The 23,148-nt window shown below is 41.2% G+C and overlaps 1 protein-coding gene, 1 long non-coding RNA gene and 1 pseudogene across 2 annotated transcripts in view; 2 read left to right on the top strand and 1 right to left on the bottom strand.

Moving 5' to 3' along the window:
- Positions 1 to 23,148, bottom strand: part of LOC132481593 (uncharacterized) — a 170,105-nt gene that overhangs the window by 5,157 nt on the left and 141,800 nt on the right. The window lies entirely within an intron of this gene.
- The window catches only part of OTC (ornithine transcarbamylase), a 59,274-nt gene that overhangs the window by 18,647 nt on the left and 17,479 nt on the right, over positions 1 to 23,148 (top strand). Inside the window, exons 4-5 of the mRNA XM_060086457.1 lie at positions 1,684 to 1,771; positions 22,958 to 23,111. Of these exons, the coding sequence (XP_059942440.1) occupies positions 1,684 to 1,771; positions 22,958 to 23,111 (242 nt within the window). The remainder of the gene's footprint in view (positions 1 to 1,683; positions 1,772 to 22,957; positions 23,112 to 23,148) is intronic.
- On the top strand, positions 5,712 to 6,762 carry LOC132482583 (thymosin beta-4-like; annotated as a pseudogene).

The following is a 23,148-nucleotide window of genomic DNA, read 5'->3' as shown; positions in this document are numbered from 1 at the left end:
AGTAAAGTTCTGATTGGATGTCACCATTTCCCATAATTTTGCCTCAGGGTATGTGGTAAAAGGGCTCTCCTTGTTACCACAGAGTCTAGCTATGGCTTGGGGCAGGCCCCTCTCTGTGTCATCCTCCCCAGACCAGTGGAATGTGCTATGAGGGTGGGGAAGGAGCCATCCTCATCTGCTCAGATGTCTGCAATAATCTCACATCCCATGGAGGGTTGAAAACTGGTGAGGGCAACATGTGAATGGTGCTTAGTCCTGTCTTGGTTGGAGAATAAATACAGCAGTTGAATGACCTTCTGATCTTGCTGACTTCTAGTGACCTGAAATTGCCATTTCAATACTCACTTTATTTACAATTTTTAAAAAATTAAGGGCTTGGGCTTCCCTGGTGGTGCAGTGGTTAAGAATCTGCCTGCCAATGCAGGGGACACGGGTTCGAGCCCTGGTCCAGGAAGATCCCACATGCCACGGAACAGCTAAGCCCATGTGCCACAACTACTGAGCCTGCGCTCTAGAGCCCACGAGTCACAACTACTGAACCCACGTGCCACAAGTACTGAAGACCGCACACCTAGAGCCTGTGCTCCGCAACAAGAGAAGCCACTGCAATGAGAAGCCCACGCACCGCAATGAAGAGAAGCCCCTGCTCGCCACAACTAGAGAAAGCCCGCACACAGCAACGAAGACCCAATACAGCCAAAAATAAATAAATAAAATAAATTTATTTTAAGAAATTAACCTATAATCTATATACTGGAAGATGCACAGATCTTAAGTGTACAGTTCAATAAGTGTTGAAGAATACATATACTCACGTATATGGGTTTGTAACGTACAAACTGTCAAGGTATAAAGTATTCCTGTAACCCCAGAAAGTTCACCAATGCTCCTTCCCAGCCTATCAGCCTCTCCAGGAGCAACTGGTGTTTTAATTTCAGCCACTCTGTTAGTTTTGCCCATTCTAGAGCTTCATCTAAATGGAATTATACATTATGTACTCTTTTGTGTCTAGCTTCTTTCATTCAGCATAATGTTTGTGAGATTTGTCCATGTTGTGTGTATAGTAGTGCATTCCTTTTTATTACTGAATAGTATTCCATTGTAATCCATGACATCCCATACTACAGTTTATTTTCCCATTTTCCTGGTGGACATCATTATATATTTTAAAGAATAAAAATGAGGTATAGGGCTTCCCTGGTGGTGCAGTGCTTGAGAGTCTGCCTGCCAATGCAGGGGACACGGGTTCGTGCCCTGGTCCGGGAAGATCCCACATGCCGCAGAGCGGCTGGGCCCGTGAGCCATGGCCGCTGAGCCTGCGCGTCCGGAGCCTGTGCTCCGCAACGGGAGAGGCCACAACAGTGAGAGGCCTGCGTACCGCAAAAAAAAAAAAATAATAAAATGAGGTATAGTCTCCAAATGAGAACATGCCCCATATTGCCCAGATCTGAACAAGAGGGTGGAGAAATGGGCACACATCTGAAGGAGAGTTAAGTGCTGGTACAGAAAATTTCATCTACTTCTCTCCGTTCCTCATTATGCTTTCCCTGGGAATTCCCTATCAGAGAGGCTGGTGAGATTGAAAGATTTTGACTTTTCAATTGAGATGGTGCTGATTGCTCATAATTTTGTTTGCTACTTTCTTTTTTTCAGAATGCCTTTTTTCTCTCTCTTTTACTGTAGGCTTTGCACTTCTGGGAGGACACCCTTGTTTTCTTACCACACAAGATATTCATTTGGGTGTGAATGAAAGTCTCATGGACACAGCACGGTTTGTAAATCTTTTCTTTGAAGCTTATTTCAGAATTGATGGATAAATGTCAAAAAGAAAATATGCTTCTCTCTCTTTTTTTTTTTTTTTTGCGTTACATGGGCCTCTCACTGTTGTGGCCTCTCCTGTTGTGGAGCACAGGCTCCGGACGCACAGGCTCAACGGCCATGGCTCACGGACCCAGCTGCTCTGCGGCATGTGGGATCTTCCCAGACCGGGGCACGAACCCGTGTCCCCTGCATCGGCAGGTGGACTCTCAACCACTGCGCCACCAGGGAAGCCCTATGCTTCTCTTTAAATAGTGGTTTTCCCTCTCGGCATCCTTTGGACTGTTCTCTGTTTTCCTTCTTTCCCTCTTTACCTGATGTTCTGAATGCCTCTCCCTCATCCTCTGGCCACTTTCCATGGGTTAAGATAATAATTTTTCTTAGAAATTTGAAGAGGTTTCTGATTATAAAATTTCAAACTTTGGGAAATTTGGTCATCAAGCATGACATTTAAAAAATTAATTAATTAATCAATTAATTATTTATTTATGGCTGTGTTGGGTCTTCGTTGCTGCACGCAGGCTTTCTCTAGTTGCAGTGAGCGGGGGCTATTCTTTGTTGCGGTGTGCAGGCTTCTAATTGCGGTGGCTTCTCTTGTTGCGGAGCACGGGCTCTAGGCACACGGGCTTCAGTAGTTGTGGCATGCGGGCTCAGCAGTTGTGGCTCGCGGGCTCTAGAGCACAGGCTCAGTAGTTGTGGCGCACGGGCTTAGTTGCTCTGGGCATGTGGGATCTTCCCGGACCAGGGCTCGAACCCGTGTCCCCTGTGTTGGCATGCGGATTCTTAACCACTGCGCCACCAGGGAAGTCCAAGCATGACTCTTATGTTTTACAGTTGAAGAAATGGAGGTCCAGGGAAACTGACATGTTCAATGACCCATAACCTGCTAGCATCAGAGCAGGTAGTGATATTAATAGCTACCATTTATTGAACATTTATTCTGTGTCAGGCATTGTTCTAACTCATTTAATCCTTATAACAACCCAAATATATTGGCATAAAGAAGTGAAACAACTTAATTAGGGACATACTAGCTTCTATAACACAAAAATCGCAAAATGTCAATGGCTTAACATAGTGCAAATATTCCTGATTGATAAGACGGAAGGACTGATTATTTGTGTGGCCATTCAGGAACTCTGGATGAGAATGGTCCTACCATCTTCAACATGTGGCCTCCAAGGTTATTCTGGGTGTCAGCATCCAGCCAGGAGCTAGGGGAAGAGAGCATGGAGACAGGATGCTTGCTTTAAAGCCACATGAGCAGGGAAGTGGCACAATCACTTCCACTCACATTCTTTTGGCAAGTACTATTAGCTCAGCCCTACCTAGATGGAAGTGGAGGTGGGAAAAGGCTCTTAACCACTAAACTATAGTTAGAGACTGAAACGTAGGTCCCCTGGCTCCCCATGCAGTGCCCTCACTATTGTATCATGTCTGATTGAGAAATATAGAGCAAATGTCTTTGTTTAAATATTTCGCCCTTGATATCTAAGACTAATGATTATTTTCTGAAAACGATGTGCCATAAAGCAACTCCTTGCAGACACTGGCTGCTTTTTATGGCAGCTACCCTAGTATATACTAAAAATACACCTCATTTGAATTGCTGAAGAGATTTGAAATCTCATCTTTAAACCTTTTAGTTACGTTATTTCAGATGGGACAATGTTAGTATTAACAAGTGTTGTGTTCATCTTCTGGATGCAAGGGAAAAAAGAATAAATAAACATAAATGAGTTTTTCTTCCAAATATGCTGCCACTGACTGGAATTATATTTGCCTAATAACTGTTTCCACAAAAGTGAAATATACTTTATTCAAGAGCAAATATTACAAGCTGGTTAGGGGTTGAAGCCAGGGCCACAGCCAGGAAAGAAGTTTCAGTGGGGATCCTCTATATAGGACCAAGTGAATGACGGTGAATGAGTCATGTGTGAACTCGTGGTTGGAAGAAGATACAGCTGGAGGAACAGATGAACATCCAACAAAGAGCTAAGGAGTGTGCATTGGCAGCAAGAAAGAGGTCAGGGCCCAGAAATCAGTGGAGTAGGCAGGACCCGAAAAGCAAGAAACGAATAGCCAAGCATGGGTTGAAAGCCGAGGATGAGTAAAAACATATTTTTTCCGTGCTTGCTCTCCACACAATTTGCACTGCAAGTCCTTAGTTAGAGGAGCTCTACACAGATCCTAGGAAAAATAATCTGCTCACAAGTCCCAATATGATTGGGACTTTTTAGTCCATATAATAAATTCCATTGCTACATGGATACATGGATACATAAAATTGGATCCATAGAATTCCTTCTGGTCATTCCATCTTATCCAAAAGACTCGAAGGAAAATAATCATAGCTCCTTCTTCTTTTTTTTTTTTTTTTTTTTTTTGCGGTACGCGGGCCTCTCACTGTTGTGGCCTCTCCCGTTGCGGAGCACAGGCTCCAGACGCGCAGGCTCAGCGGCCATGGCTCACGGGCCCAGCCGCTCCGCGGCATGTGGGATCTTCCCGGACCGGGGCACGAACCCGTGTCCCCTGCATCAGCAGGCAGATTCTCAACCACTGCGCCACCAAGGAAGCCCCATAGCTCCTTCTTAAAGGGTGTATACTATGGACCTCTTGTACTATTATTGCTAAATCTTTGTAAAAACCTTACAGGGTCTTCCCTGGCGGTCCAGAGGTTAAGATTCTGTGCTTCCACTGCAGGGGGCACAGGCTCAACCCCTGGTAGGGGAACTAAGATCCCACAAGCCATGCAGCGCAGCCAAAAAAAAAAAGAAAACTTACAAAGTAAGTATTATTGGCCCAATTATTTTATAGATGATGAAACCATGACTCAGAGGAGTAATGGAGCTTAGCAGCTAAGTCAGCATTTAAATCATGCTGTTGTTTGAAGGCCATGCTGTCTTGGTTTACCCCTACTGTCTCTTTTATACAGTCAATGAGAGTGGCAGTGAAATGAGTTATAGAAAACATTGGCTTGTGCGCTGCAAGGTCCCAAAGACCACCCCCATGTTTGATGATTCGCTAGGAGGGTTCACAGGACTCAGCATACAGTCAGACGCGTGGCTATGATTTATTACAGTGAAAGTATACGAAGCACAATCAACAAAGAGAAAAGGCATGTGAGGAGAAATCTGAAGGAAACCAGGTACAAGCTCCCAGGAGTCCTCTCCCAGTGGAGTCACTCAGGATGCACTTAATTCCCTTAGTAAGGAGTTGTGACAACATATGTAAAATGTTATCCAGCAGGGATGCTCCTTAGAGACTCAGTACCCAGGGTTTTTATTGGGGGATGGTCACATAGCATGCTCTGTTTGTCATGTACCCAAATTCCAGACTCCCAGAAGGAAAGCAGGTGTTCATTTTAAACCATATTGTTTACAAAAAACATTTTAGGCACAGGGAGTTACTCTTATCAGTCCTGGGAATGGTGGAAACCCTCCCCAAACTGAAGCTCCCATACGCCATCCAAGGGCCAATCTTACGCTCAGGCCTTTCAAAGGACAGCGGACAGGACTGCTGTGTTTCTTTTGGGTTTTTTTTTTTTTTTTTGCGGTATGCGGGTCTCTCACTGTTGTGGCCTCTCCCGCTGCGGAGCACAGGCTCCGGATGCGCAGGCTCAGCGGCCATGGCTCACGGGCCCAGCTGCTCCATGGCATGTGGGATCCTCCCGGACCGGGGCACGAACCCGTGTCCCCTGCATCGGCAGGCGGACTCTCAACCACTGCGCCACCAGGGAAGCCCAGGACTGCTATGTTAACTGTTTTCTGCGTGGCTTGGAAATCAAAAGACTTGAGATCTAGTCCAAGCTTTGCCACTTACCTACTCTGTGACCTCCATGGGTGAAAATTTCTCTGGATCTTAGTTTCCTTTTCTATAATGAGGGAGTTCCGATGTCGAAGGTCCACTTTATACTCTCAAATGTAAGCAAACATATTAAAGTCATAGCCCTTAAACAGAGGTGTGTCCCAGTGTAAACTATGTGTAGATAGATGCAGAGTCATTTGGATCTGGGTAGAGATAGGAGGTAGAGAGAGAATTCCAAGGGTTCTAAAGCTAGTTTGAGAATTATGTTGGGGAACCTGTTAAAAGGCAAAATTCTATGCCCCACACTCAGGAATTCTAATTTTGCAGGTTAGGGTTCAGTTGGTGTCTGGGAATCCATATTTTAACAAGCTCCTCAAGTGATTCTGCTGCAAGAGGGGCAGGACCACACTTTGAGAGACCCCGAATTGGGAGGTTGTGTAGTAATCTTGGCTGTTGTGCTGTCAATCTATGCTAGTGTGTTAGTAAAGAAGGAACAGCTAGTAAGATATGTATATGGTTTCATGCTAACTAAATGTGAAGGGTACACTGATAGTGCAGGCAAAATGGTTTCAGATTTGTTATTCTTAAAATATATATGTATATAGTAGCAGAAGCAGGAAAATGAAAGGAGTTTCTGCTTCGGGAAGAAGGTGATAGCCTAGGTATTGGACATATTGCATTAAATGTTGAATCTCCACGTACAAACGTCCACGAGCCACTGGAGATAAAGAATTTGGGTAAAGTTGATAGCTGGAGAAATAGAAGTATAAACTCAGCGGTAGAAAATGAGCTGCAGAGTCTCACTGTGTGAGAATTCCAGAAGGCTGAACCTTGGGGACAGGTGCAGTTAGGGAGGGACAGGAGGAAATCGTTAGGGTACAAGGTAAATAAGGTTAGTACAATAACAGAAGAGGCTGGAATGGTAGATGGGGATGTCAGAAAAGTGGTTAGAGTAGCTATTGTGGAAACATGACTTTCTTTTGTGCATCCTATTCCTGCTTAATCTGCCAAAATCTCTGACAAACAAGATATGGCTGAGATTCAGAAATTCAGTAAATCTAAACTGAAGAAGACAAGAGAAATCCACTGCCTTGTACAGAAGTAATTGAACAGGAGAAGCAAGGAAGTGAATCTTAATGGCATCTACTCTGCCGATATGTACGGTACAATCCATAGCAATTGCCTCCTTGCTTTTTGTAGACCTTAAACTCTGTAAGATGCAAAGAGATTGGATGATGTTTAAATGATAGTGCTGGCCCTTTTGAATCAGGAGAAAAGTGCACACTTGACACTGATAAACGGCGTTGCTTCTCTGTCTGCCTGTCTCACTGCTTTGGGGGCCTGGTGGAAAAAAAAAAGTGACTACCCAGGGCTTCCCTGGTGGTCCAGTGGTTAAGATGCCATGCTTCCAATGCAGGGGGCACGGGTTCGATCCCTGGTTGGGGAACTAAGATCTCACATGCTGTGTGGCATTGCCAAATAAATAAATAAATTTTTTAAAAAAGTGACTACCCATTGGTGAAAAAGAACCGGATGGGGAATATACTGAATGTGGCAAGAAAAAAAAAAAGCAAATTGGGCCATTCTCCTGAAACCTGTTAAATGCAGTTTCCAAAATGTCACTTATTTAGTCAAATGACTTAATTATTCATTTATTCAAAAATATTTACTGAATGCCTAGCTTTTCTTCCAGGATTTTAGCACTGAGAATAAAACGCTGATCAAATCAAACAAAATACTTTTTCAACTGGAAATTATATTCTAGAGGGAGGAGACTCTGACTAAACAAAAAATAAAGCATGAATACAATAGGAGGTTGAAATAAGTGCTATGATGAAGTCAAAGCAGGGTGATCTGTGGGTGGAGTTGGGGGCGCCTTTAGATTGGGTGGTCAGGGAAGGCCTCTCTGAGGAGGTGACAGTGAAGTGGAGAGCTCACTGAAAAGACAGAGCCAGGGATGCCAAGCTGTGGGAAAAGCATCTCAGACAAAAAGAGCTGCCGGTACAAAAGCTTAAGGTGGGCTTCCCCGGTGGCACAGTGGTTAAGAATCTGCCTGCCAATGCAGGGGACATGGGTTCGAGCCCTGGTCCAGAAAGATCCCACATGCCACAGAGCAACTAAGCCCGTGAGCCACAACTACTGAGCCTGTGCTCTAGAGCCCATGAGCCACAACTACTGAGCCCATGTGCCACAACTACTGAAGCCCGTGCGCCTAGAGCCCATGCTCTGCAACAAGAGAAGCCACCGCAGTGAGAGGTCAATGCACCGCAACGAAGAGTAGCCCCTGCTCGCCGCAACTAGGGAAAGCCCGCACGCAGCAACGAAGACCCAACGCAGACAAAAATAAAAAATAAATAAAATAAAATAAATAAATTTATTTTTAAAAAAAGAAAAAAAAGCTTAAGGCAAGAACAAACTTGATGCACTCAGGAACAGAAGGACAGCCGGCAATGTTTTTACATCTGCAAAGAAACATACTTTAAAGTTGCAAATTTAAAAAAATGTACCCTTACAAGTTGGTCCTGTCTTGGCCACCAAAGGAAGGAAAAACCAGATCAAGGAGTAAAAGACCTAAATACACATTCAAAATAAAAGGTATTTCACTTTTCTTACTTGATTACAATAATAAAACCTGTTCAGGGCTTCCCTGGTGGCGCAGTGGTTGAGTCTGCCTGCCGATGCAGGGGATACGGGTTCGTGTCCCGGTCCGGGAGGATCCCACATGCCGTGGAGCGGCTGGGCCCGTGAGCCATGGCCGCTGAGCCTGCGCATCCAGAGCCTGTGCTCCGCAGCGGGAGAGGCCACAACAGTGAGAGACCCGCGTACCGCAAAAACAACGACAACAACAACAACAACAAGAAAAAACCTGTTCACTCTTCAAAATATAGTAGGGGAATTCTCCTTAGCTAAGTCTCAGTTGAGTATCATGTAATCTGAGCGTTCTGGTGGGGAGTGAAGGGGAGCACTGAGATGGAGCTGTCGACTGATATTGTGGAGGAGTTGCTATGTCAGGGCCCCCAAGACCACCCCCGGGTTCAATGATTCATTAGGAGGATTCACAGGACTCAGCCTATGGTCATGGCTAAGATTCATTATAAAAAAAGGATACAAAGCAAAACCAGCAAAGAGAAAAGGCACATGGAGCCAAGTCCAGGGGAGACCAGGCACAAGCTTGCAAGGGTCTTCTCCCTGTGGGATCACACAGGACATGCTTAATTCCTCCAGCAATCAGTTGTGGCAACATGTGTGAAATGTTGTCTTCCAGGGAAGCCCATTAGAGACTCAGTGCATAAGATTTTTACTGGGAGCTGCTTACAATAGGCACCCTCTGCCTAGCGTGAAGCCAAATTCTAGGCTCCCAGAAGGAAAGCAGGCGTTCAGCATAATCCATAGTGTTTATACAAACAGTTTAGGTAGTGAGTCATCCTTATTATTTCTAGGAGTGGTGGAGACCCTCCCAAAGCCCAAGTGCCAGCTAAAGGCCAACCTTGTAAGCAGGCCTTTTGAAGATAGCCATCTCAGGACTGCTATGTTAGCTCTTTTTTTTGCACAACTGGGCTATCATCTCTCTTCTGGATTTTGCTAGATATAATGTAACTAGTAAGGGAGTGTATCCTACACTCATGGGAAGACAGCCCTAAGACTTGAATTGTTTCCTCAGTTCACTGTGGATCCCTGTAGGGCCAGGCTCCCATTGGAGAAAATGAACCATTGCTCACTTCCCTCTTTAGAAAAGTCTCTCTCGGCGATTCTTTTCTACTCCCTAACATATCAGAAGACACAAAAGACATACATATATATTCAGTTAAATTTACTTCAGATTTGAGGGTGTTTTCAGATTTTGTCAATTCTCTGGTGCTCTACTGGGGTTAAGAGTTGGATATTCTATATTTTTTCCTCACTCTGGGCTTGTCTTTTTTTTTTTTTTTTTTTTTTTTTTTGCGGTACGCGGGCCTCTCACTGTTGTGGCCTCTCCCGCTGCGGAGCACAGGGTCCGGACGCGCAGGCTCAGCGGCCATGGCTCACGGGCCCAGCCGCTCTGTGGCATGTGGGATCCTCCCGGACCGGGGCACGAACCTGCGTCCCCTGCAGCGGCAGGCGGACTCTCAACCACTGTGCCACCAGGGAAGCCCCTGGGCTTGTCTTTTTAGATGTGACACCAGAAGTGACAGTTTAGCATGACTCAGATCACTTATTCTTTGAAAGTTTAAAAACGGATGTATGCTAACACATATATATGGAATCTAAAAAAAAAAAAAATGGTCATAAAGAACCTGGGGGTAAGACGGGAATAAAGAAACAGACCTACTAGAGAACGGACTTGAGGATATGGGGAGGGGGAAGGGTAAGTTGGGACAAAGTGAGAGAGTGACATGGACATATATACACTACCAAACGTAAAATAGATAGCTAGTGGGAAGCAGCCGCATAGCACAGGGAGATCAGCTCGGTGCTTTGTGACCACCTAGAGGGGTGGGATAGGGAGGGTGGGAGGGAGGGAGACGCAAGAGGGAGGGGATATGGGGATATATGTATATGTATAACTGATTCACTTTGTTATAAAGCAGAAACTAACACACCGTTGTAAAGCAATTATACTCCAATAAAGATGTAAAAAAAAGTATTACCATTAAAAAAAAAAAAGGATGAAACTTAGCAACAGTAGTGGGACATTTTCACTCCAGTTTCAAGGCTTTCTGTTTCTTCCATAATGACAGCTGTTCATGCCTAATGCTCTGAGTCCACTATTGAAAGGTGCATAATACCTTCACAGTCATTTTCACTTTAATACAGTACTTAGTAAAACAGCTTCAGGAACCATGTGTATGAAAGGCACCATACAAAACCAAATAATGTAACATTGTTCTACTCTAATTAGGTCCCCTATAGATGTAACTCACTTATGGTACTGATCGCTGAAGTGTTTTCTGCCAGTGTAAAACCAGTAGAAAGGAAAATCAGCATAAACCCCTGTTAGTTTCCTAGGGCTGCCATACATATTACCACAAACTTGGTAGCTTAAAAACAACACAGATCTATTCTCTCAAAGTTCTGGAGGCTAGAAGCCCCAAATCCATGTGTCAGCAAGACCATGCTCTCCCTGAAGGCTTTAGGAAAGAATCCTTCCTTGCTCCTTCCTAGCTTCTGGTGGCTCTCAGAAATCTTTGGCATTCCTTGGTCTGTAGCTGCATCACTCCAATCTCTGCCTCCACCTTTACCTTCTCTGTATATCTCTGTGTATCCTCTCCTCTTCTAAGAAGAACAACAGTCATTGGATTAGGGGCCCACCCTACTCCACTATGACCTTATCTTAACTGATTACATCTTCAAAGACCCTACTTCCAAACAAGGCCTCATTCTGAGTTTCCTGGTAGATAAGAATTTGGGGGACACCATTCAACCCACTACACAAGCACACATCCACATGCCCCTGCAGCAACATGGAAGGGTTTCAAATCATTGTCATTCTGATAGCTCAAACAATGGAAGTTATAAAGGGATTTTTGGATGAGACACATTTGTTAAGAGTAGCAGTGGGGAAAAAAAAAAAGACTAGGAGTGAACTATTGTTACATTGAAAGGAATGCTTTGAAAAGCTGGAATACTGTTCTTAAGATATTTATACCAATGATATTAAGACCAAAAAAGGTAATCTTACTTAGGTTTCTTAGTAAAATGTTGTAAAATATTGGCACCTAATGGGAAATATGTACCTGATAAGGTACTAATAAATTTGTATCTAATAGGAAATACGATATCTCCAAGAATCTTTACAGAGGCCACCAAGAAACTAGCAGCATGGCAGTTGTAGGTCCTTGGGTAAATGGTAACAAAAGCCAGTTGTTCACAACATGAAATATAATATAGTCATAGTTCAGAGGCAGTTTGCCACAGCGTAAAGAGTAGGGGCTTTGAAGCAGGGTTGGGCTTCAGTTCAAGTCACAGCTCATACCACATTGGCCCTGTGGTTTGGACCAGTTGCTTCTGAAACTTAGGTCTCTCAGTTGTAAAATGGAGATACAAATACGTATCTCAATGAGTTTGTATGAAGATAAATCAGATAGTGCTTTTAAAGGCCAGGCCCACAGAAGAAATTCAAGTAATGTTGGTTGAATCAAGTTATGGCCTAACTCAATCTCAGGACGAGCTCTGATTCAATTCTGGCCATCTTTGTGATCTCCTAGTCAGCTTACGCTGACCCAACACTGAGATTCCTATGGCACACTTTGAGGAGGTCATTCTGAATGCCATTATGCCCTACCCATTTATCTCTGAGGTCGTCAAAACTAGGAACTAACATATAGGTCAAAAGGCTTCTGCCTTCCTAAATAAATTGCATATGGCAATTTCATTCAACATTCCTGGGCTTCTTCCAACCTTAGCCCATTTGAGAGGAGCCCATCTAGGTGTGCTGAAGGTATTATCTTGTTTCCTCATCATTCTTATATTGATATAAAAATTATAACCTGTGTAGAGATATCAGAGCACTGGAATATTCTCCCTCCCAGAGGGAGACTCAGTCAGCAAGTTTATTCCTTGGCCAATTTACACTGGGGATAAAGTCTATGTCTTCTCTAGGGCCTTGGCCTGCTTCCATAAAAAGTAAAAATAGGAAATGCCCATTTTTAAATGATTACAGGGTTCTCTATGGTGTCGTTGTGCACAACCAGAAATTCCTCCCACTGTTTGCCAATTAGCTATTCAACTGGTTGGAGATGTCATTGATAACCAACTGGAATTTAGGGGGCACACAGAGATTCAAGGCAGGGTGGGGACAAAAGGAAGAATGAATGGGAGGACCCTATGAGAATACAACTTCTGTTTGCTTTTGGCTTTTGCAACACATCTACCATGTTCCAATATTTTAGGAACTACTTAACTCAGATCTAAGATTATCAGGATTGTTTTGTGATTGCCCATCTCATCAATATCCATGTTTGCTCTTAAGATCTGGCCCAGCACACTACTGGGGTTTGGGGTTTTGGGTTTTGTTTGTTTCTTTGTTTTTAGTATCTGTTTACCCAACTACAGACTCTGTGTCAGACCTTCCTAGAGCCATGGGAGACTTTGTTTATGGTATTTATTGTTATGTTTTGCTTTGTTTTCTTTTGGCTTTCTGGGTGTTTTAGTTAATTCCTAAACAAGTTATGATTTCATACCAGAGGGAAAAAAATATTAAAGAATAATAGAAACTTGAGGTTTGAAAGATCTTTTTGAGCTATTTACATCAACCATCCTTTTCATGCCTCTTCCACACCATTCCTTCAAAATCATTCTTGAGCCTGCATGAAAATATCCAGTATCAGGGCGCTCTTTATATACAGAGCTATCTTGTTCCATTTTTTTAAACATCTTTATTACAGTATAATTGCTTTACAATGGTAAAGCTTTCTGCTGTATAACAAAGTGAATGAGCTATACATAAACATATATCCCCATATCTCCTTCCTCTTGCATCTCCCTCCCACCCTCCCTACCCCACCCCTCTAGTTGGACACAAAGCACTGAGCTGATCTCCCTGTGCTATGTGGCTGCTTCCCATTAGCTATCTACCTTACGTTTGGTAGTGTATATATGTCCATGCCGCTCTCTCACTTCGTCCCAGCTTCCCCTTCCCCGTGTCCTCAAGTCCGTTCTCTAAAACGTCTGTGTTTTTATTCCTGTCCTGCCCCTAGGTTCTTCAGAACCATTTTTTTTTTTAGATTCCATATATATGTGTTAGCATATGGTATTTGTTTTTCTCTTTCTGACTTACTTCACTCTGTATGACAGTCTCTAGGTCCATCCACCTCACTACAAATAACTCAATTTCATTTCTTTTTATGCCTGAGTAATATTCCATTGTATGTTCATTGCAGTTCTTGTTCCATTTTTATACAGTCTGACTTTTCTGACCAGAGTTCATTGAAACTGACCGAAAGTTCTTTTTTTTTTTTTTTGCGGTACGCGGGCCTCTCACTGTTGTGGCCTCTCCTGTTGTGGAGCACAGGCTCCGGACGCGCAGGCTCAGCGGCCATGGCTCACGGGCCCAGCTGCTCCGCGGCATGTGGGATCTTCCCAGACCGGGGCACAAACCCGTGTCCCCTGCATCGGCAGGTGGACTCTCAACCACTGCGCCACCAGGGAAGCCCTGAAAGTTCTCTTTTAAATTGAGTTAAAATTGATCTTGCTATGACTCTTCTCAATGTCCCTCTGTTTTGTAGTATCTTCATAAACTCATGCATTTTAATATATTTGAAGGTTTCAATTCATTGCAGTTATTACTCTTATTGGTGCTCAAATTGTCCCATATTTGGCCAATGTGATCTGTCTTCAAGTTGGCTACTGGGTCATTTTGACATAACTCTTTTAGTCTTTAATAACTCCATTGCTTTTTTGACATGGCAAGATGTTCCAGGCTCATCTTGCACATTTCTTCATTAATGCCAAGAATTAGCCATTAATCTAAGAAGCCCTATTTCATTTTCAATTACTTTCCAAATCATGTTTGGGAGAAATTTCCTTTTTTGAATGATATGGTTTTTTTCTGGTTATTACAGTCATATTCCTTTTGGTAGAAAATACTAAAAGAGATTTTAAAAATAGCTAGAACCACCAATACTGCCATCATCCAGAAATAATCAATGTTAACATTTTATCTCTTGAACTATCTTTCCATTTAAAGTCCTACATCATGCTTCTCCTTTTTCTAAACAGTAGGAAAAGAGATGATGGGGGAAAAATAGATGACATTTTAAACACTTAGGCAAAATCAAGTTGAATAAATATTTTAACTTGTTAACTATTTTTTTAAAATCCTCATATTGGTAATTAAACATCCAGAGCAAATTGATATGTGTGAGAAACTTTAAATTTGGGTACTTTGGATTTTGCAAAAGCTGTTTTGCTACCATTGTTGACAGATGCCTAAGATTGTCTGCAAAGCTGCAGGAATCCACCGGAAGGCAAACAGAACTCTATATATTCAATGGAAATGAAAAGAGACCAAAATGAAAAGTCATTACAGAGCCAGAGAGTATTTTTAACTTGTCAACCTTTCATTTGTAACACATATAACACAGCTCTTGCAATGTTTAAAGCTGGGATGTCAAATTGCTGGAGAGCTATAGAAAGCCCAGATTACTGTTAATGGGCCTGTAAGTCTAGCCCGAGTTACAGGTCTGTCATTGTTTCTAGTGAAAAGTCGTTGTTTTTTAAGATCTTTAGTAGACTGGAAGAAGAAAAATAAGAATGGTGATTTCTCTATGACTTATAAACATAAAGCAGAAAGCAACATTATTGACAAAATAATATTGTCTATTTAAAGGTATTTAATATCTTTGTTTCCCCAAGTGATTCCAATGTGAAAACAGCTTAGGAGTTGTTCCTTCCCCCATATCGATTCATTTCACCTGCAGCTTCTGTGGCTGAACGACTGAAGTGACATTTTCTATCAAGCTTTGTCATACTCCCCTTTGCTCATAGATGCTTTAATGTCCAAGAGGCTTTTTGTGCTATAGAAATACTCCCTACTCGTTGTACTTTGTTTACAGTCCAATATCTTAATCTTATGAATTTAGTATTTCTATAAACATAAAAGAGCAAACATAAAAATAAAAAGAGCAAACATTCCTCAGTGGTTCTCAAAGTGCGGTCCCCAAATCAGCAGCATAAGCAGTACCCGACAGCTTGTTAGAAATGCAAATTCTTCTGGGCCCCAACCCAGACTTATGAATCAGAAACGCAACTGGCTGAATCAGAAACACAACTGCCTGTGTTCTAATAAGCCCTCCTGGTGATTCTGATGCGTGTTTAAGTTTCAGAATGATTGCTTTAAACATTCACGCACTACTTATACAACCACTAAATCAAATACATATTAAATGAACAAAACAAGTCTCGTCAACCATTTAAACATTGATTGCAATTTAATCAGATGCTTTAAAACACTTAATCACAAGCCTAGCATTTCAGATTTTCTTGAATGCTCTAAATATTTTAAAAAGGAAAATATATACATAAAACACCACACTGATTAGAGAGCTGATTAATATTTTAACAATACAACTGAGCACAATGCTATTAATATCATAGATTTAATTTTGTTTACATTCTTACCCCTACTTTTATTCTTATCCTTACATGGTCCTGGAATTTAAATGTGTGTGTGTAATTTTACCAGACTGGAAAGAAGAAAAATCATCTCAAGAGGCTAGGAATGTAGGTTTAGTGGATTGCTGACCACTTAATTTTGGTTGGGTTTGTGAACTGCTTGCTAAGTTCAAGATGAATTAAATTCAAGCTGCCATCCACTAGCTTGAATATATTTTTATAACCTAGTTTTCACTTTTAATCACGGGATCTGATATTGGTTTCCTATTGCTGCTTTAACAAATTACCATAAATTTTGTGACTTAAAAACAACATAAATTTATTATCTTACACTTCTGCAAGTCAGAGGTCTAAAATGAGCCCATAGAGCTGTGCCCCTTCTGGAGGCTCCAGGGAAGAATCCAACTCCTTGGCCTTTCCAGCCTCCAGAGGCTGCCTACATCCTTTGGCACATGGTTCCCTTCCTCCATCTTCAAAGCCAGCAACTTAGTCAGCATCTTCTCTCACTTCTGACCTGCCTCGCTCGCTCATTTTTTTTTTTTTTTGGCCGCACCGCACGGCTTGTGAGATCTTAGTTCCCTGACCAAGGATTGAACCCGTGCCCCCTTCAGTGGAAGCACAGAGCCCTAACCACTAGAGGACCAGGGAATCCCCCCTCCTGCGGCTCTCTTATAAGGATCCTCTCTCTTAGATTGCACCCAGCTCAGGATACCCTCCCCATCTCAAGATCCTTAATTTAATCACATCTGCAAAATTTCCTTTGCCACGTAAGGTAACATATACACAGGTTTTGGATATTAGGACATGAACATCCTTGGGGGAGGGACATTATTCTGTCTACCATAGGATCCTTGTTTCTGTTTTTCATATGGATTTTGATTTATTAAAGAAGTTAAAAGATGGGGTATCCTTCAATTTTTATTTGTTTTCAATCTCTGGCAGTACATGACCCATTGTAATATTTTTATGATATATTAACCTGGCCTGGTTTCCATATTTTGAAATATATGCCTTTCTGATTGGCATTGTTTTATAATTAGTTGGGTCACCAAGAGGTTTCACTACCAGAGCGACAGGAACGTGAGTCGGAAAATTTAGATTTCTTCTTCAGGACAGTTAACTTATTGTTTTAGAATAAATGGCTGTATCATCTTTCTAATTGGAAATTGTGTGTGGCAACGGGTGCTAGCCAGCTGCAGGATTCCTCTTCTACTTCACTTTACATAAGACCACAAATGCTGATGGGGCCTGTCCATTCATGTTATAGTTTCTACTATTTCTAGGACTATTTGGTATCTAAGTTGTGTTAATTATTTGTGGCTTACACACATTAAAAATGGCACATTATCTATACTTTATGAACAGAAATACACTTAACAAAATCCCATGAAATATCTATCTGTATCTATACAGTTATATATAAGCACTTTCCTACTTAAGTAAATAAATTTAAATGTACATGATAATATTCATCTTTCTTTGATATTACAATTATATTTTTGTACATTTTCTTTATATTAACTCTTTTCTTATGAGCATCATGGCCTTTTATAAGCACGTTTTACTTAATGATTTTTACTATAAATGATCACAACTTGACAAATGGTTAAGCTAGTTCTTTTTCCTTTTAGCACTGCCCTACTATTTTTAAAATCATTTTTGCTTCCTAGCAACAACAGGGTGTTACAGACCTATACTGATTTTATCCTGCCCAAGGACATGGAATTAACTATCCTCTAATAGTTTCTGGTTCCTTTTTTAGGTATAGAACAATATTAAGACCAAAATTTGGGCACTAGGGATGCTTACAAGTGTTGAGGGGAGAGAAGATTATAGCTACTGCTGCTGCCACAGGACTGCTCTTGGTAGTGACTGAGCTGAAAGGAAAATACAGTTGACCCTTGAACAACACAGGGGTTAATCCACATATAACTTACAGTCCACCCTCCGTATCTGCAGTTCCTCAGCATCCATGGATTCAACCAACCATGGATCATGTAGTACTAGTAGTATTTACTATTGAAATATATCCACGTTTAGGTGGACCTGTGCAGTTCAAATCCACATTGTTCACGGGTCAACTGTGCTTCTTTTATAAGTGTATGAAATCTTGTTCTTTCCAGTACAACATATCGTGTCGTTATCCCTCACTTTTCCTATAGTATGAAATTTCAGCAACTACTAAGACCTTCCTCCTCTACACTGATCTATTGTTCCACCCAGCAGCAGAGTATCCCACTCTCCTCCCACCTCCTCACTCTATTTTCTAGGATAATAGTTCTCAGCCTTGTCTTCAGATTGGGTTAACCTGGGGAGCTTTAAAAATATTGATGTGATCACTAATTATTAGAGAAACGCAAATCAAAACTACAAAGAGATATCACCTTGCACCAGTCAGAATGGTTATCATCAAAAAATCCACAAACAATAAATGCTGGAGAGGATGTGGAGAGAAGGGAACCCTCCGACACTGTTGGTGGGAATGTAAATTGATACAGCCACTATGGAGAACAGTATAGAGGTTCCTTTAAAACCTAAAAATAGAACCACCATATATGATCCTGCAATCCTACTTCTGGGCATATATCCAGAGAAAAACATGGTCTGAAAGGATATATGCACCCCAATGTTCATTGCAGCACTGTTTGCAATAGCTAGGACATGTAAGCAACCTAAGTGTCCATCAATAGATGAATGGATAAAGAAGATGTGTTACATATATACAATGGAATATTACTAAGCCATTAAAAAGAATGAACTAATGCCATTTGCAGCAACATGGATGGACCTAGAGATTATCATACTGAGTGAAGTAAGTCAGACAGAGAAAGAGAAATATCGTATGCTATCAATTATATGCAGAATCTTAAAAAAATGTTACAAATGAACTTATTTACAAAACAGAAACAGACTCACGGACTTAGAGAATGAAGTTACGGTTACCAGCGGGGAAGGGTGCTGGGGAGGGATAGTTAGGGAGTCTGGGATTGACATGTACACACTGCTATATTTAAAATGGATAACCAACAAGGACCTACTGGGTATACCACAGGGAACTCTGCTCAATATTATGTAACAACCTAAATGGGAAAAGAATTTGAAAAAGAATAGATACATGTATATGTAAAAAAAAAGTATGTATACCTAACCTTTAAAATTATTGTGATAATTAAATCTTATAAAGTATGTAAAGCAATTATAAAAAAGTATTGATGTGACTCCCCCACCATAGCTTCTAATTTAAATTTCCAAAGGGCAGAATATGGCAACAGGGTTTTTACAGCTTCATAGGTGATACTAATGTGCAGCCAAGGTCAAGAACCTCTGTTCTAGGAGGTGTTGGGCAACCTCAGTAAAGCAGACCAGTCACTGTTCCATGAGATTTTACCATAGAGGTTCCAGGGTTACCAACTCCACATTATAAACAGGGCAAGTAAATGCATGCTTGCCTTTTGGCTGCTTTGTTCCAGAGCTCTTGGGATTGTTCAAGGGAGGGAATGACGACAACTGCCCTTTTTCAATATTCTTGAAAAACTCAAGTGTATCGGGCATTGACTTCTCCAGTTGCTCTCCTAGTGTCTCCCTCTTTCAGCCTCATCCTTTTATTCTTTCCTAACCTTGCTCTAATTTATTCTTTCCTAACCTTGGTTTTCTCATCTATGAGGTTAAGATAACGTTTATCTGTGACACACATAGCAAAACTTAACAACACATCGTAAAGTTCATAAAAACCATAAGAGGTTGGCAGGCCATGGTCCTAGCTCCTTAAAATTATTTGAGAGGCTACAACTGAAGTCAGATCTGTTTTTCTGACTGGGAGATTCCAGAAAGTCAACTGTAATGGTTAATCCAGATTTTTTTTTATTCTGTCTCTACACACTGTAGGAAGTGATGCATATTTAAAGAAATCCTTTGGGGTCAAACACCCCTCTACCTCTCTCTCTCTCATAGGATTTTAGGTATCATAAAATTAACCAATTCTTCTGAAATAGGAAATTGATTATAATTATAGATCTTATTGGGATATCTACCGTCATCTAAATAACTTTCTCAAGGTGGAGTTAAAAGCCTGCATTCTGTAGTATGAAACATCAGTATATCTGTACGGTGAAGGGAATCTGTATCGTGATTTTGAAAAAAGGGGAGAAGATCTAAAATTCTTTTAACATAATAGCCTATGTCTAAGGACAGTGGTTCTCAAATTTTGGAAGGTTATCTGATTTATTTGGGAAACTTGGTATAAGTACAAAGACCCAGTCTACCCTATTTCAGGAGCTTGGACCTCTGTTGTTTATTAGTTATTCACTTAGTTCTGATATACACCCAAGTTTGGGACCCATTGCCTTAGGACATCAGATAGGTCAGGCTAGCTGGTTACTGTAAAGATGTGGGCCTTAATGGAAGGGAGGAAATTATTCACTTTTCAGGATTTGAGATGCCTTTTTCTTTCAATTGAACTAGAAAGCACTCGTTGCCAATGAGACTGTGGGCAAAGTCCTTTGTTTTTGTGGGCTGCCATCTCTTGATCTCTTGATTTTTGCGGGGGAGTGGAGGGGGCTGGTTAGGTTTTGAAGAAAAGAATGGATGATACTTTCAAAAATATGGTGGCGTCAATTTTCACTTTATTAGGAGTCTCAAACCTTAATATGCAAATAAATCACCTGGAAACCTTGTCAAAATACAGATTCTGGGGCCTCCCTGGTGGCGCAGTGGTTGAGAGTCCGCCTGCCGATGCAGGGGATACGGGTTCGTGCCCCGGTCTGGGAGGATCCCATATGCCGCGGAGCGGCTGGGCCCGTGAGCCATGGCCGCTGGGCCTGCGCATCCGGAGCCTGTGCTCCGCAACGGGAGAGGCCACAACAGTGAGAGGCCCGCATACCGCAAAAAGAAAAAAAAAAAAAAAAATACAGATTCTGATTCAGTAAATCTGGGTGGGGCCTGTGATTCTGCAGTTCTAATAAGCTCCCAGGTGATGCTGATGCTGTTGATTTGAGGAGTGAGGTCCTAGCTTTGGTTCTCAACCTTGGCTGCACCACTGGAATTTCCTGGAAAGTTTTTTAAAATGTTGATCTCTAGGTTGCACCCCTAGAGATTCTATTTTCCTGATGAAATTGATAGAGATTATGGCCTGGGCCTCAAGAGTTTTAAAAATTCTCCAGGTGACTTTCATATGCAGCAAAAATTGAAAACCCCGGTCTCAGTCAACCATCAAACGTCACCTGTTTTACAAGAGAAACTCTAAAGTGGCTCTTTTATTCACCTCTTTCAAACTACAATGTACGATGTGCTTAGACAGTTCAGAGCACTGGTTTCCAAATCTTGACCCCTCCACTGATGCCCTGCCATGGGAAGTTTTCATCAGAAGTTGTAAAATAAGAAAAATAAAGACAATATAGTGAATTTCAAAAAGCTAAATTAATTCAAGGATCATTTCTGAGATTAGGTCATTCACACCTTTTTTGTTGTTAAAATGTCCTCTCTTACTAAATGAAGATATTAACATATTATATGTGTTTATTTTCTTGTTTCTCATGCCCTTAATCTTCTAAACAAAAAGTTGGGAATCATATGCTGATCTCCATATGTTTTTAGAAATTTTGCTGATCCATGAAATCTGAAAATCTGGGAACTATGGGTATGAGAAATCTGTGAAAATTTGAAAAAAACCCTGAGTCTAGAAAATATTGTTACAGGAATATGGTTTTCATTCTTTGATTCTCTAATCCCTGGGAGCAAGGAATTTTTTTAGTGGTCATTGAATTTTATAAGCAGCAACAGTTTTCTACAGACTGAGTAAATAATATGTCTCAGACATATAAGAAGGACTAATTTTCCAAATATATGATGACTAAAATACAAATCTATGAAATCCTTACTAAATACTAGCTCTAGTTTTTATACATTTTCTTTTGACATGGTAATATCATCTATTACTTTTTGATCTTTTACTATGAACAAGGCATCATACTATGCATCTTATATAGGTTATCTCATGAGTCCTCACAATAACGCAATGGGATAGATATTATTATGGTTTTACAGATGAAGAAACTAAGTCATAGAGAAATTAAATAATATGTCCAAGGTCACACAGCTAGTACGTTACAGAACCAAAATTACAAAGGCTAACTGGATACCTTATAATAATGACTCTATATATTTAATATAACTACTATTATGGGAGGCTTTCCAATTTTTTTTTTGCCATTAAAAAGAGTTCCTTAAAACTAAAATGGTTAGAAGCCTCTTCTGTGGGGTTTCCCTTTAAATAAGAAGAAACCAAGATTTTAAACAAAAGGCCATCCCTGTTATTTTTGTAAGGCTGAAGCTTTAGCTGAGGGACCACCATCACTCTGATATATAGAGAGAGCTTAAAATCTGGATCCCAGTTTCTCATTCCAGGTTTTTATCATCTGCAAATTTGAGGCAATGTGTTGTAATGGTAAGAACATGGTCTTTTGAGTTAAACTGACTTTGGTTTGAATATGAGCTCCTCCAACTTACTTAGCTGTGTGATCTGGAGCAAGTTACTAAACTTCTTTGTGTCTCAGGTCCTTCAGCTATAAAATGAGAATAGTTATATCCATCTTTGCTGCCCATCAGAGATGTTCTGTGTCAGGCAGAATGGCCCAGCTCTGGGGCCCTCCTGTGCTCCGTCCTTGGTGGGAACAGCCTGGGGAGGGTGTGGCCTCAGTAGGAAGGCTGCAGCAGACTCCAAAGGTGCAGCAGCTGGGGGCTGTCAGCTAATAGCACTCCTCCCAGAAGGTTCTCGCTTGCAAAACAACCTTTGTGTGCACCTCTTTGGCTGCCACACTGCTACCTTCAATTTTATAGTGAAAGTGTATATTTGTGGGGTGATGTCCCCCTCACAAAATGCCGCAATCCAGTTCATTAATTTTTCTCTGTATATCTTGTTTTTGGTCTTGTCTCTTTTAACTTTACCAACTGCCACATATCAATTATAATTCATTATCACAACTGCTAGGCTCACAATTGGTTTCTTATTTCCATAAAAAATAGTAAAATCAGCGGTCATTGGCTAAGACATCAGTGGAACAACATCTGGCTTCTGGAATGATTACATGTTTATTATTAGCTTTTAAATCCATCATGTTGATAGGTAGTTGTAACAGTAAAAATTCTAATGTATTAGCATTTCTTATTACTGTCTAAGACCCTATATTTAGAAGGAATTATTAAGCATAATCAACTCAGATGATTTTTTCTTGGTTTGTCACAGTGTGTTGTCTAGCATGACAGATGCAGTGTTGGCGCGAGTGTATAAACAATCAGATCTGGACATCCTGGCTAAAGAAGCATCCATCCCAATCATCAATGGGCTGTCAGATTTGTACCATCCTATCCAGATCCTGGCTGATTACCTCACTCTCCAGGTTGGCTTACTTCTTTGCCTCACACAAGAGCAAAATC

The sequence above is a fragment of the Mesoplodon densirostris genome, chromosome X (genome assembly GCF_025265405.1).
Source record: "Mesoplodon densirostris isolate mMesDen1 chromosome X, mMesDen1 primary haplotype, whole genome shotgun sequence".
Lineage (NCBI taxonomy): Eukaryota > Metazoa > Chordata > Mammalia > Artiodactyla > Ziphiidae > Mesoplodon > Mesoplodon densirostris.
The sequence above is the reverse complement of the archived record's forward strand: the minus strand, read 5'-3'. Positions and strand labels throughout refer to the sequence as shown.